The sequence below is a fragment of the Thermobia domestica genome, chromosome 4 (assembly GCF_964235325.1).
Source record: "Thermobia domestica chromosome 4, izTheDome1.hap1.1, whole genome shotgun sequence".
Taxonomy (NCBI): Eukaryota; Metazoa; Arthropoda; class Insecta; order Zygentoma; family Lepismatidae; genus Thermobia; species Thermobia domestica.
The window spans coordinates 326,577,701-326,592,489 of record NC_137457.1 but is presented as its reverse complement, the minus strand read 5'-3'; the positions used below and the strand labels follow the sequence as shown (position 1 = coordinate 326,592,489).

Below are 14,789 nucleotides of genomic sequence, written 5' to 3'. Positions count from 1 at the left end.
ACTGGTAGATCGTAACCTAATTTTGCTTCCCCCTCTACACATTAAATTAGGTCTTATGAAAAGTTTTGTTAAGAGCATGAACCAAGAGGATGAGGCCTATACGTACCTAAGAGAACAATTCCATCGATTAAGTGATGCCAAAGTTAAAGAGGGTGTTTACATAGGGCCACAGATTAAGCAACTATTCAAATATCACAAGTTCGACGAAATTCTCCAAGGTGAGGAGAAAGCTGCGTGGGAAAGCTTGAAGAGTCTTTGTTCACAGTTTTTGGGAAGACACCGAGCAACAAATTACAAACAACTGGTAGCAAAGTTGTTATTGTGCTACGAACATCTTGGTTGCAATATGTCTCTGAAACCCCACTTTCTTCATTCACATCTATACTTCTTTCCCGAAGATTGTGGAGCAGTAAGTGACGAACATGGTGAGCGTTTCCATCAAGATATTGCAGCCATGGAGAAGAGATATGAGGGAAAGTGGAGTTCTAACATATTGGCCGACTACTGTTGGACTATTGCAAGGGATGCTCCAGATGTAACCTACAAAAGGCAAGCCAAGCGAAGACGCTCAAAATAAAATAAACATAATCCTGTACAAGGGATCACTTGAAACTTTTGTCTACATTGAAGTGTAGTTCTTGCACAAAAAGGTATTTTTACATATTTTTCATGTTTTGATGTTAATACTGATTTTTATTACGGAATTGTTAATGTTTAACTTGACCACGGTTACTTTATTTTCTTATCGCTGTGAAACTGGTATTTGCGCAATTTTGAAAAAAGGAAGTACAAGGGTATAGAAAACTATAGGTTAGGGTACTTCTTAACTCCCCAGCTTATCACATCACAGTGAAATAGATAAAAAAAAGTGAAATGTAGGTTTTTACAAGGATTTTGCTTAAATGTTCTATAAATATTAATACATTTGTATATATACAGCTACTGTTGTACAAGGGCGTTTTTTTCAGAACCTGAGCTAAGAAAATTATTCTATTATCATTTCCTTTCATATTATGCTTAAATGAATGTAAAAATCGCAATTTCAAAGAATTTACATACTTTCGATCAAAATTTGTTGAACAGTGTTATCAATCCATTCTATTATTACTCACTAATTCGAACCTATCTAAAAAGTTATTCGAAAATTCCTTAGTTCGGTTCTCGCTTCCTTAAATCCATGACCTTCTTCAGGAGGTGGGAGAATTAAAGAATTGCAATGTATTGTCCACTTATTGATCCTAATAAACCGTTACTTTCACTACTCAATATCAATCATTTTTGGGACCTTTTAATCAGATGCAGCAATGCTTACAATATGTAGTTAGAACTTCAGCATCATTTAATATACTTAAATGTCGGGAGATTCCTTTCCTACCCTACAAGATTTAAGTGATAAATTTGAAACTTGAATGCAACAATGAGAAAGAACGGACTTAGTTTTAAGAATATTGTAATTTATATTCCCGCCAAAATAACACTGTATGTAACTATTTTAAAAGACTAATAACGAAACATGAATCTTTAACTGATTTTTCTGGATCGAGACAAAATGCGAAATTCATATCTTCTTATTTTACCAGATCAAATTCTTTTTTATTTCCTTACAAAGCAAATACTTACTTGAAAGACAAGTAAAAGATAACAAAAGCTGATAGAGAAAAGTATATACTAAGAAAGAAAATCGGTAATAAGACATGTGAGTTGAAAGTAACACATTATACAGTACTAAATACTAAATTAAAACTGTATACAATAGGAATATGTTCTGAAGACAAAATCAATCATTCCTAAAAGAATTTAACATATCAATTACAAAAGAATTAAAAGTTACACATACTAGAAAGCAGTAAATGATTATATAAGTTTGAGGGCAGAATCAACTCTCTGCAAGAATCTTGATCGATATTATATATACACGAATATTACTACTGAGGACGAGGTGAAAAGCCTAATGACAAAATAAGCGAACAAAAATTAAAACACAAGTATATTGAGCTTAAAAAATATTATAAAATTATCACCCAAGAACGAATACTGAAATAACTATCAATCGACATCCTTGGAATGTTAAAATACCAGAAATCTAAAGAAACATAAAATAAGTCTCATTCAAAATTTCCAGGGCTATCTATCTTGTATCTATTGTAAGAAAAATGGATAAAAAAATTAGAAATAAAATTATGCTTCTGCCTTGGCAAAAAATATACAAATATGTAAACATGGGCCTTGAATAAAACGGTGATAACCTAATATGTATTTAAAAATTGATTATCTACTAGACATTTTGATAAAGCTAGTCGCTAGTTGTTTTAACTAACGCTATTGACGACTAAGTTCAAATATATTATTAAAGAAATACATCAAAGTACGGAAAGGGCAGTATACTAGTTTGTTTACCATATTTTAGGAACTCAGAACAAACAAAAGCATATTCGATACATCAGTTGTCGCACATATAGTATGTCACTGGTGCTAAGCATCGTTGTATTCCAAGAAGAAACTAACGATTTACGTATGACAAAATATTAAAGATTCTGCCACTTAAACCAGTTGAATATGAGATTGAAACTATATCCACAAAGAAAAAATATTATAATATAAGAGTTGTATTGTAAATATCCAAATCCACTTCAGAAGTCATTGCAGTGATTTTTGCCTTGCTTAAATTTTATGGCAAATATTATTTTCGGCGATAATATCCACGACACACACATGATTTCTAGTCTTTTCTCTTATTTGTATTTAAATTGTTTTCAGCAAAACCAGTGTAATACGATTAGTAGAGCACTATGCTATTTGCTCGAAGTATGATATGTGTGAAAAGTACAGTACATCCCTTCAAACATTCAGTATGAGATATCTAACCAGCATGTACCAACATGGCTCTCCAAATGTCGTCTGTGAATAAACCCTTTCCCACATTTTTCAAAATAATATTGTTTCTCACCTGTATGTATCAGTAAATGTCAAGCCAAGCCTAACTATATACTAAATTTCTTCCCACAGTCATTACCCACATAGGTTCCTTAGTGATATGTACTAGTATGTGACTAGCCAAATATGGTTTTCGATTAAACCTTTTCCCACAATAATCGCAAGTGTACCTACCAGTATGTACTAACATGTGCTTAGTTAATGTTGACTTTTGATTAAATCCTTTTCCACACTCAATACAAGTGTAAAATTTTTCACTTGTATGTATTAACATGTGTCTAGTTAATCTCGCCTTTAGAGTAAATCCCTTCCCACATTCACTACAATAATGAGATCCCCGAGATGTATGTACTAATATGTGACAAGCTAAAAGTGATCTTTGACTAAAATTTTTCCCACATTGGTTACAAATGAATTCACCACTATGTATTAGCATGTGTTTAGCCAAATTTGACTTTAGACTAAATCCTCTTCCACATTGAATACAAGTATGGGATTTCACAACCCAATGTACTAACATGTGTGTAGGCAAGTACTGCTTTTGAGCAAATTTCATATCACATTCATTACAGCCGTAAGGTTTCTCACCTGTATGTACTAACATATGGGAAGCGAGATGTGATTTTCGAACAAACCTTTTCCCACATTTGTCACAAGGATACTGTTTCTCACCTGTGTGTATCACTAAATGTCGAGATAAAATTGATTTTTTAGTAAATCTCTTACCACATTCGTTACAGGTGTAAGGTTTTTCTCCGGTGTGTACTAGCGTGTGACTAGCCAAATATGATCTTTGAATAAACCCTTTCCCACATTTGTTACAAGAGTACTTTCTGTTACTTGAATGTATTAGTAAGTGTTTAACCAAATACGATTTCATACTAAATTTCCTCCCACATTCATTACATTGGTAGTTTTTCTCTGCTGTATGAATGGCCATGTGACAAGCCAAATTAAATCTTTTACTAAATTCTTTTCCACATACGTCACAAAAATAATGTTTCTCATCAGCATGTACTAACTTATACGATGTCAAATTAGGTCTCACACTTGCTCCCTTCTCACATTCCTCAATCGTACATTTTTCTGTTAACATGTGGATTCCCAAAGTTGACTGCATTTTAATTGTTTTCTGGCAAATCTGTTGTCTCTCATCATTATACATAACATTGCGAGTTGGCATGTATGATAACGCTGTTGTTCCGATTAATTCATTGTCACACGTGTCGGAATTAAGTAAACTTTCAACTGGGTGTGAATATGATGGCTTTGCTGAAGAAAGAGTACTACTTCTTCTGCAAAAATAATTTTTATGACTCTTCAAACAAATTTGTATAATGAAATAGAAATTTCAAATAAATCACATATTACACAATAAAATGTAAATATATCTATATATAATCAAGCTATTACAGAATAAAAATAGACTTGCTTGTGAGTACAGTAATTATCCCATCCCTGAAGTAAATTAGCAATTTATATGCCGGTATATTGAAATGCATTAAACGGAAACAATATGGAAGATTGAGCAAAATGTTCAGTAATGTGATACTTAACGCTGATTTCGTTTTAATTTCAGTTTTGAAAATAGTGACAACTGTATACTGCTGTTTATTTCCATGTCTCGCCTACATCGTAATTAAAAATATATGTTTCAATGTGTTTCAAATTCTATATAAAACTGAGAATAATGCTTGTGGAGTAAAAAGAATAACTTGTAAAAAAATCAAGAAATTTATCTCTCGTTTGCACAGTTAGATGCTTGTAATAAGTTTTCCCATTCAATGGACTTTCAGGAAATTATTCTAGTTAAATATTAAAAGTTTATATTACCGACTTTGAATAGTAACAGTTTATACTGCCGACTTTTTCCATTTAAGTTAAAACTGCACGAAGATTTGATCGAAACTAAATTGATCTGTACCTCAATAACCCATTAACAGTTGCATTGGGATTCTACCCCGTATCAGCAATTGAGTAAACTTTGCATCAACTAATTAACTATAATGGGTAATATGATCACAAAATTTGCATGTTGAGGAGTATATTCTTCAGTAGCGACTCGTAGTGTGTACAAGCATCGATTGCAAAGTTGCAATATCAAAGGTATGTAGGTACGCGCAAGTGTTCCCCTCCCGCGGCATTCTCAGTCTTATCCAAAACATATTCAGGAAATATGAAGAGGAAAGTCTTTTAAGCTCTATTTCTATATTATCGATTAAATTATGTCTCTAATATTGATTTAATATATAATTTATTTCCTTTTTTCCAAACAACCACTATCAATGTACGTTTACACACTATTTATATAAAAAACCTCTACACTCTTGTTATTGAACACGAGATAAATCGAATATATAGTATGTGCTGTAAGCCATGAATGATGGCGTTAATCCGAAAAGAAGAAAAAAACAAGAAAATTGCATGAACGCAGTTAAACAAAATTATTTAATTATATAAACTATGCATTATTTTAGAATGGAAGGTCGTTCTTCGATCTTCTGGGCTTCAAATTTTTCTATGACTTTATTGAATTCTGAAATGCTGCACGCCAAGTTTTTCTGAATAGAAAGCATCGCTACCGCTAATATTTTCAGCTTTATTTTCTTAAGGGTCCAGAAACACCTTTTTCCTCCGACAATATGCATTTTTGAGCATTTCTTTCTATAAATATACGGTACAAAGAGTCCATGACACCACGTATTTTTGTCTCTAAAGAAGCATGAAAGCTAAGATGTTTTCCTTCGAAAATGAAAACAAAATAGTTTAACATTCCAGCAAATTAGGCTAAAGAAGACAGATGAGTATTGGAAGTGAATTATTTTATATTAATTTATGCTCTCCGCCGGAAATCGAACACGGAATCATGTGCACGAAAGACACAGAGGTAGGAATTAGACCAGTAGTAAGACATTATCTTCTTCGAGACTCGATCGACCCCCCCCCCAGAATATTATCTTTTAAAAAATAAAACATCCCAAGAATTTTCAGCTTTGTATTATAAATGTTAAATAAAATCTATTGACTTCGAACGACCGCCCCCAAACTTTCAGCCTGGATACATCCCTGCTACCACCAGACTTATATTTGTTCTTTGTTAGTGTATGTTTTGTGGATAACTTCTTTCTTCCAAGCGTCTGTATCTCCCTCACCCTATCAATTGAGTCGAGCGCTGCTAAGCGAAGGAATTCGTAACTATTACAAAAGCTGACCAGTTGCGGAAGGAAGTGCAACCGCAAGAGAGCAATACGGTAAGATAGGAGCGATGCAAGAATAAATCCACTTCCCCATGTTAAGAGATAGGAGCAAGCTGCCATATGCTCAATGTTACTGCTTCCAATGGCAACGTTCGCTACCACTGGGAATGTAAATCTCTCTCTTTGTTTCCGTTTTTTAATTGACTTTTTTCAGAAATGCATCAATACTGCTCTGCGCTCAAGAGCAGAGGTTTATTTTTTACTGATACACTACTTTAATACTTAAAAATATTTTTAGTATTAAAAAAATATTCGGTTGCACAAGCATGCAACATACAGTACCAACCGCCGCTGATATTCTTCATAATGGTCCGTAACACAAAACACACAAAAAAATGTTATAACTGACAATTAAATATTCAAATTTTTAAAATGAATGATGTAGGACAATAGGTTTAGGATTTTTTTGGAAAAAAATATTAAAAGTAAGTAAAAGTCAATAATGATTATATTTTGTACAGTGGTGACTTTAACGGATATCATCTGATTATTAAGCAAATAGAAGAATGCAATATAAAGGTTTTAAATTTTAAATACAAATACTCACTGTTTTCTTTCCTATGGTCTTATTTGTAGAGAAAAACAGAACGCCTAGAATTATCAATAGATCAAAACTTTATTGGATTTGAAGTATCCTAAAGCTAAATATTTAAAACAGTAAACTTTGTTTTAGGGTTGTAATTTGTCTTCTAAAGAATGACCAAAGCTCGAAAATGACAAGGAACTACTACGTCTTATGAGATATTTGTCGGTGAAACACTCCATTGAATAGTGAGGAGAGAAATGAAGTAACTTTATATTCGAAGCAAAATTGAGAACATTCCTTGATTATATATATATATCGTCATATTTAGAGAAATTAAACAAACTGGATAACTTAGTAAACATTCTTCCTTGTAGTTTTCATATACGGATCCATAGTATAAGTAGTAGTAAAAGTAGGAGTAGGAGTAGGAACGGGTTAGAAGCTGTGCAGGGGCTCGTTGAGTTCTGTTCTCGACATAAAATGGGCAAATTGAAAACTTGCCCACATTTTTCCATCCATTTTACAACCTATTGTTACGATACTATACGTCGGAGGTCCCTGGTTCAATTCCATCGACGGACTTTTGGATTTAGGACATCTACTTCGCTGGATTATTTTTTTCTTTCCTAGCAAAGTTCAATTATGTAGTCTTAAGCTTCCTAGAAGCATTTTTGTATACCTTTGTGTTTTATTAAAAGATTAGTGCAATTGCAGATTCCTTTAACCTCATATAAAGTCAATGCCTTTGTTTATTTTCCTAGCTTTGTGCAACTTATCAACTTTCTACTTGTGTCTGGGTACGTTTCCATTTCTTGGCAGTGTCACTAGTCTGCGTTTGAAGAGGTTGTTCACATTCAACTTATTTGTAAATATTTCGAGCGCCCAGTTAGCTCTTCTCTAGTTGACTCAATGGATTGCCTCAACTAAAAGTTATTGTCTGGTAAGTACGTCGACGATTATTGTTAAGTGTGTATTTTGTGTTTTCTACTTTTCGCTGAGATTTAGCTTCCCACTTGGAATTCCTGAGGAAGTACAATTCAGGATTTGGAGGTGAATTCCCCAGCGTGAGAGGTTTTCGACTCTCAAACGGCTTGACTCATCTGACGTCACGAACACGGTGTTATGAGGAGGTGAGTTATGGAGTGACCATATTTGGTATTGAGGAAATGAGGAGGTGTGGTTTGAGGCCTCAGTCCGGGAAACAAAACTGGATGGTGAGTGTTTCTCGGGGTACTTCGTTTTGAGTTGAAAGAACAGCAACCAGCGAGAGAGAGAGGGAGAATGGAGTTACAACCATTGAAGAATGTAAAGTTAATTAGGTCGAAACAATAAGTGACTACGCCAGACTAATTACTAATATTCTAATTTTTTCCTTTCCTTACCTGCTGCACTTTTAGAAATGCAAATTTGAGTATGAGTTATGATTTCTGAATACCATGACATACATTTCCCACATGCTTTAGTTGTAGAATTAGGTTTGAGATGAAATATACTTTTATATTCCAGCGTAAGTTGCTGGTGGTGGAGAAAGAACCCCAAAATCTAGTCATCTATCGGTCTCATAATGACCAAAGGGATAGATGAAATTAAGCTAAACATAACTGCTATTTAGGCATGTTTCATGATGGAAATGCTTTGGGTTTGATCTCTGTAGTACCTGTGCAGCTGGATTAAAAAAATTGGCGTTTTCACTTTTTTGTTCTGACTACATTTATTTGGAGATTATTTTTAAATGTTGCGTTACTTTGCTGAGGATAATGTGATTTTATCTGATTTCTGTGATGATTTAGATGCTACTGAATTTTTTGAGCCGATTATTACATCATCTCCGTGTCGCATACATTTTACGCGACAATGTTTTGATAAGATTAAAAAGCAATTACAGTTTACGCATTCGCTTTCGAGTATTGACACTGTATCTTCATTAGATTCTGACAGGTTTGAGTTTACTGTAGACATGGCTGTTGGGGGAAATCAGGATAATATTGGTATTTTGAGTCATATCCTTCGACCAGAACCATTTTTTGGACGTATGGGCGATGATATTGTTCGCTATATCGATCAATTTGAAGTATTGGCTCAAGTAAATAATTGGACAGACGTAAAGAAAAAATGGATTCTGGGTTGGATTTTAAAGGGGTCAGCTGCCTATTGGTTTGACACTACGTCAAAACAAGCAGATTTTCCGGAGTTGTCATACGAGCAGTTTAAACAGAAGCTATCAGCTGCTTTCAAGGACGCGCTTTTGCCTCAACTTACAGAACAGGAAATGCGGATGCGAGAGCAAAATGATGGAGAGAGTATTCTATCATACATTTAAGCCAAGCGTAATTTAATTTTACGTAACGATAAGGACGCGCCAGTAGCTACGCAAGTGCAGTTAATAATCCATGGATTATCTCCTTAGTAAATGAGATTGGCAATAAAAAAACAATATGTTACCGTTGAAGCTTTAGTGCATTATTTGTTGGATGAGGAGAAAGCGTGCGTGTTGTTGGAAAGAAAAGCAATTGAAAAGCTGATTAAGAAAAATCCGTTATTAGCAAATTCTCAATTAATGCAGTGTAATCCGCCCGAGATCAATCGGCTTGTGTTCCGCAAAGTCAGCCTTCCCAGGCTGTAGTACAGACTTCGCCCTCTCAAGCTACGAATGCACAGGAAACTGATCAGGTTAAAGATCAGCTGGCTGCTATACAAAAGCAATTAACGCAATTGTATTTGCAAGCAGAAAATGAGAGGACAGATGATCAACGTTCGTTTTCGAGACGTAATACTAATAACAACAATAGTAATAACAATTATGGACGGAATTATAATAGACGGGGCAATGGCCAACGGTTTCATCAGAATCGTTCCCGTGGTGGTTAGAACAACAATGCAGGGAATAGGACACAGCAGAGGAATCCTATTATTTGTCATAAATGTGGAAAGGAAAATCATATTGCCACCCACTATAGAAGTAATTTAAACTGATCAATAGAGTTGATGACGCAGGGCCATCAGCTCTTCAAAGTCTTAATCCCTATTAAGATTGATCGTGCGCTTCCTCATGTTAATGTTACTATCAATGGGAAAGAGAGTCCTTTATTACAGGATTCTGGATCTCAGGTGTCTTGTATTGGTCAGGACATGGTCCCGCGTTTTGCTAAAGTTCAAGCCACGCATAGTTTTTTGAAAGGCGTGACATGGAATACTTTGTCTCTTAACAAGATAGCTTTGGTTCGATTCAAGCTTGGATCTCAAGTTTTTTGTCATCCTTTTCGGGTTATTTCAGCGTATTTCCACCCACCCCTATTGGGGCAGGATTTTTATTATCGCATAAGGCAAATTTAAATTTTCATGATTTACATTTGGAAGTTACGCGATTTGGTAGGATTCCTAAATTCACTCTGCCCACGGACAGTACAGTTAATTTTGTGTCTAACGAATTTGCAACGCTTGTATCTCCTGTGTATAAGATTTTTTTGTCTGTTTGGTTGCCCCCACGTTCGCGAACATGTGTTAAAGTAAAGAAATGTTTTGATTTATTGGGAAATAGAGATTATTTAGTACCTAATAAGTTCGTAATGGGTGTTGTACATGTTTTATTAAGAGATACTGCGGTTGTCAGCGTAAATTCACATATTTGGGTTTCGAATCCTACTGACAAGCAATTTTTGCTGTGGAAGAATAAAGTTTTAGGGCATGCTGTTCTGAATAGGGAAGAACATTTTTGTAGCAATGTTACAGAAGATACTGGTCTTCAAAATAGTCAATGTGATAAATTTGATTGTACCAGGGTGGACGTGAACCCTGAACTCTCTGAACATGACAGACAACGATTTTATGATTTAATTACGGAGTATAGAAATGTGTTTAGTCGGTCCCCGGACGATTTTTCAAAGGCACGGGACTACGTTAACGAATTTCAGTTTAAAGATGAAGACCCAGTATATATCCGCCAGTTTTCCATTCCGTTCCATCTTCGGGATGCTGTTCACGAGCAACTTGAACAGTTACTTAAACAAAACGTCATTCGTCCTTGTCATGTAGTTAGAATCATCCCATCATATTAGTTAAGAAGAAAAATGGATCTTGGAGGTTCCTGGCAGATATGAGATTTACGAATGCTAAGATAAGACCTATTAGTTTTCCTGTACCACCAATTCAGGACATATTAGTGCGTTCTAGTTGTAAAAACCTTATTTGTACAACAGATCTTTCGCAGGAATTCTTTCAAGTGCCTTTGTCTGAAAAAAGCCAACTAGTAACTGCTTTTTCTGTTCCTGGACTTAAGCAATACTGTTTCACTTCCATTCCTAAGGAAGGAGTTACTTCTCCAGCGGCGTTAAATGATTTAATGAAACTAACACTAGAAGGATTAGACGAAAATAAAGTATTCTATTATCTTGATGATATTTTGTGGTCAGACGATACGATAGATGGTATTATCAATGCAACACGTAAACTATTTGAACGATTAAGACGTAGAGGTTTGAAAATATCTCCTGAAAAAAAAAAAACAAATTACGCCATTTTTCATTGGAAATATTGGGTCACCGCGTTTCTAAGCGTGGTATTTCTATTTCTGAACGTATTACTGAATCGATTCAAAATTATAGACGTCCGAGAACACGAACCAGGGACCTCCGACGTATAGTATCGTAAAACTATGGATCCATATAGTAGAACAGCACCCATTCCTCAATATAGTAGACAAAATGAACAAAATAGTAAACACGAATGCAAAATTTGATATTTTCAACTAAATTTCACAAAAATGCTATGTTCCACTTAAAAATTATAATTAAAGACTCATATTTCACATAAAGCAAATTACATTTCAAAAATTTTAAAATATTAAATTCTAGAAAATCTGGATTTAATTTTCAGACACAGATTCCAAGGATGACTATAATGACTCTCCTATACATATAGCCAAGAATCTCCTGATGGGAAACGGCTGTCACATTTTCCATTAAAGAAAACATGTTACTAATTACTATAGATTAAATTTATATATAGATTAACAGAAAATGATTTCATATATACATTATATATGTTAGTAGTACAGCTCACTATGGATGCTATATATATCCATATCAATGCTATTACAAAAAGTTGAATCCTTAAAAACTGATGAAGGTTTCAATAGTAGTGTTGTTGGATTTTGAACAATAAAAATTTAATCGATTCTTCCATTTTCTTTTTTCTATTTCCAAAAAAAAGTAAACATCTTCACATGTTCAAACATACTTCTGACCAGAATGTCTACACTAGAGAGGTTAAGTAGAATAATCAAAAACTGTGGAGAAACGTAATAAATTAAATTACGTAACGCTAAAGAATATGTTCCCAGAACCTTGTTTAATTCAGTCATATTACAATAGTGAAATATGATATGTTGAATGTTTATTGAAATACACAAAAGACATTACGAATAAAATTAAAGATAAGGAAGTGAAGCAAATGAATGACTTACTTAAGAAGCCCGACTTGTTCTTATTTGCGATACATCATAAAAAATAGTATCCATTCCTGCTTCGTATACTTCTTTTGATTAATGAAACTTCACGACCTATGAAAAAATCTAGCTATACCCTGCACTAGGAGGATTTTCCTTAACGTCGATAGATTTAATCCTCCAGAAGGTAATTGAATGGTTTAAAGCAAGTACATGGTAAACAACAAATTTTCAATTGGTGAGTTATGCAGCACGCGATAGAGAGCAACGCATACCGCTCATTTTATCTTGTCCGAGTTCAAATTGTTCTCTATCGATGACAGTAATATTCACTTATGTAAAGGCTCGTTGTAATTTCTCGGAATGCATAAGGTGGTAATCAACAGTTACGATGGCAGACAATGAGGAGCCGTGTACTACCTTCCTATCCAAAAACAAACGAATTTGCACATTCGATGTTTCTTACAGCCAATTCAATGATGATATATTGTTGAGTGACTCAGGAAGTGAGTATTGTCCCGAAGATGACACAACTGGTCGTCGTGGGAAAATAATGAGGTAAGTTGCACTGTGTTTTCTGCCACGTTCTGTACGTTGCTTACCAAGTTCCGTTTTCATGATTTTGCAGAATTTTATCTGGGTATTTCCCATTCGTTTCTGCATAATCCATTATTGTTTTCGGGTAAGGGTTACCATTTGACTACATTATGTTGAGTGAATCGTCGAGCATTTTCAATAATTAGCGAGTAATGTGGAATATAAAGTTTTGCATTGTAGTAGGTGCTGTGGGATGTCAATTATTTTATTTTAGTAAATGCAGTACACTTCTTTAATATAAAAACACATTTACACGTGACGTTTCGATCTTCTAGCCAAGACTCTCATCAGACGTACATTGAGTGATACAAAAAATTACTCAAGTATATATACACAATTAATCTCTCTATCTGCTCTCTCATTGGCCCGTTCAAACAGCTCATCAGAAGCGTGGAAATCTATCTGAACTGACCAATGGGACAACATAACATTCTACCAGAAAGAAACAACAAGGAGCAAGCAACCATTGAATACATTAATTCATATACATTTTTCTGTATTTATCAATAATATTTCTCCATTCTTTATTAATGCTGATACCTTTGGTCCAATTCATTAAGTTTACATCCTCTTCCTTTTCTATCCACCAGGCCTCTTTCCACTTTCTCGACCACAATCTTTTTTCCCGTTCCAGCACAATAACTTCTTCCCAGTTCACATCATGTTCCTTTTCTTTTACATGTTTAAAGATTGCGTTTGTTTCTCTGCCATATTTCACATCACTTTTATGTTGCATAATTCTTTCTTTCAATAATTTTGCTGTCTCACCAATATATTTCATATCACAATCCTTACAATTTATACAATAAATGACACCTTTCTGATCTCTCTTTTGTTTTTTCTTCCCTTTGCTTTTGACCATGTCCAACAACGTTCTGCTACCTTTTCTATACACCTTAACCCCTTGCTTTCTTAACATCTTTTTTAAAATCTCGGTATCTTCTCCTAACCCTATAATGCCTTTCCATACCCCCTCATTGTCCTCTTCACTTTTACCTTTCCCCGAGACCACAGTTGCTTTAACGATATCCCTTTTACTATAACCATTCTCATACAGCTGTCCTTTAAGAATTTCCACATTCTCTTCTACATTTTTGTTGCAAATTTTGGAAATTCTTTCTAACATATTTCTTATGAAATTAGCTTTTGTGCTTCTATCTACATTACTTTTCTTATTACAATATATACCAGCACTACATTCTTTTTGATACCATTGAGTCTTAATGCTCTTCCCTTCCTTACTCATTAAAATGTCAAGATAACATAATACACCTCCCTGCTCTGTCTCTAGTTCTAATTCTATTCCCTTCTCCTTATCTTCAATACTACCAACGAACTCTATCAACTCTTCTTTTGATCCTTCCCATATCCCAAAACAATCATCAACGTCTCTGCATAAAAATCGAATCTTTTCTTTCCCCTTTTCTATCACATCCTTCTCCCACACATTCATAATGATATCAGACAATACCGGACTTATCTTAGATCCTATACTTAAACCATCCTTAATCTTATATATGCTATTCTTAACTATACAGAAACCAAACTCCCATATTAAGTTGAGGGCTTTTCTAACTTTCTCCCATTTCCAGCCTTTAACACATTCTCCCCCCATAACTCTCTTAATCATATCAAGTATAGCACCTCTCTTTAGACTAGGGAACATGGCTTTAACATCTAAACTGAACAAAATACAATCATTATTAATTTCAGCATTACTGGTGTAGTTTATTACTTCTCTATAGTCTTTAATATCCTCCATTTTGCTAAGTACTCTGGAAACGTTATTGATGATTCTAATAGGTATTTTACGTTATTCGACCACCTTGCCCTATTGGATTCGTGGAATCCTGAGATGAAGAAGGAACTCCTTCCCATGAAGGAAGAGGCTCTCGATTTGGTATTGCAATTAAAAGTACAAAACCAAATGAACACACTTAGTTACGATCAATTGAAAACCAAATTAATGGATTTAAGTATGCCAAAGATACCAGTACGTCGGACGGAATTTGAAATTTTTCAGGTTCAACAA

General features: G+C 34.4%; 1 protein-coding gene across 1 annotated transcript; it reads right to left on the bottom strand.

The window, feature by feature from the left end:
* Nucleotides 1–10,932: 10,932 nt before the first annotated feature.
* LOC145683223 (uncharacterized) lies at nucleotides 10,933–14,519 on the bottom strand. Its single transcript, XM_081754590.1, has 2 exons — nucleotides 13,969–14,519; nucleotides 10,933–11,068 (listed from the first exon to the last, which is right to left on the bottom strand). The coding sequence occupies exons 1-2, from the start codon at nucleotides 14,517–14,519 to the stop codon at nucleotides 10,933–10,935; spliced, it is 687 nt and encodes a 228-aa protein (XP_081610716.1).
* Between the last annotated feature and the right edge of the window lie 270 nt (nucleotides 14,520–14,789).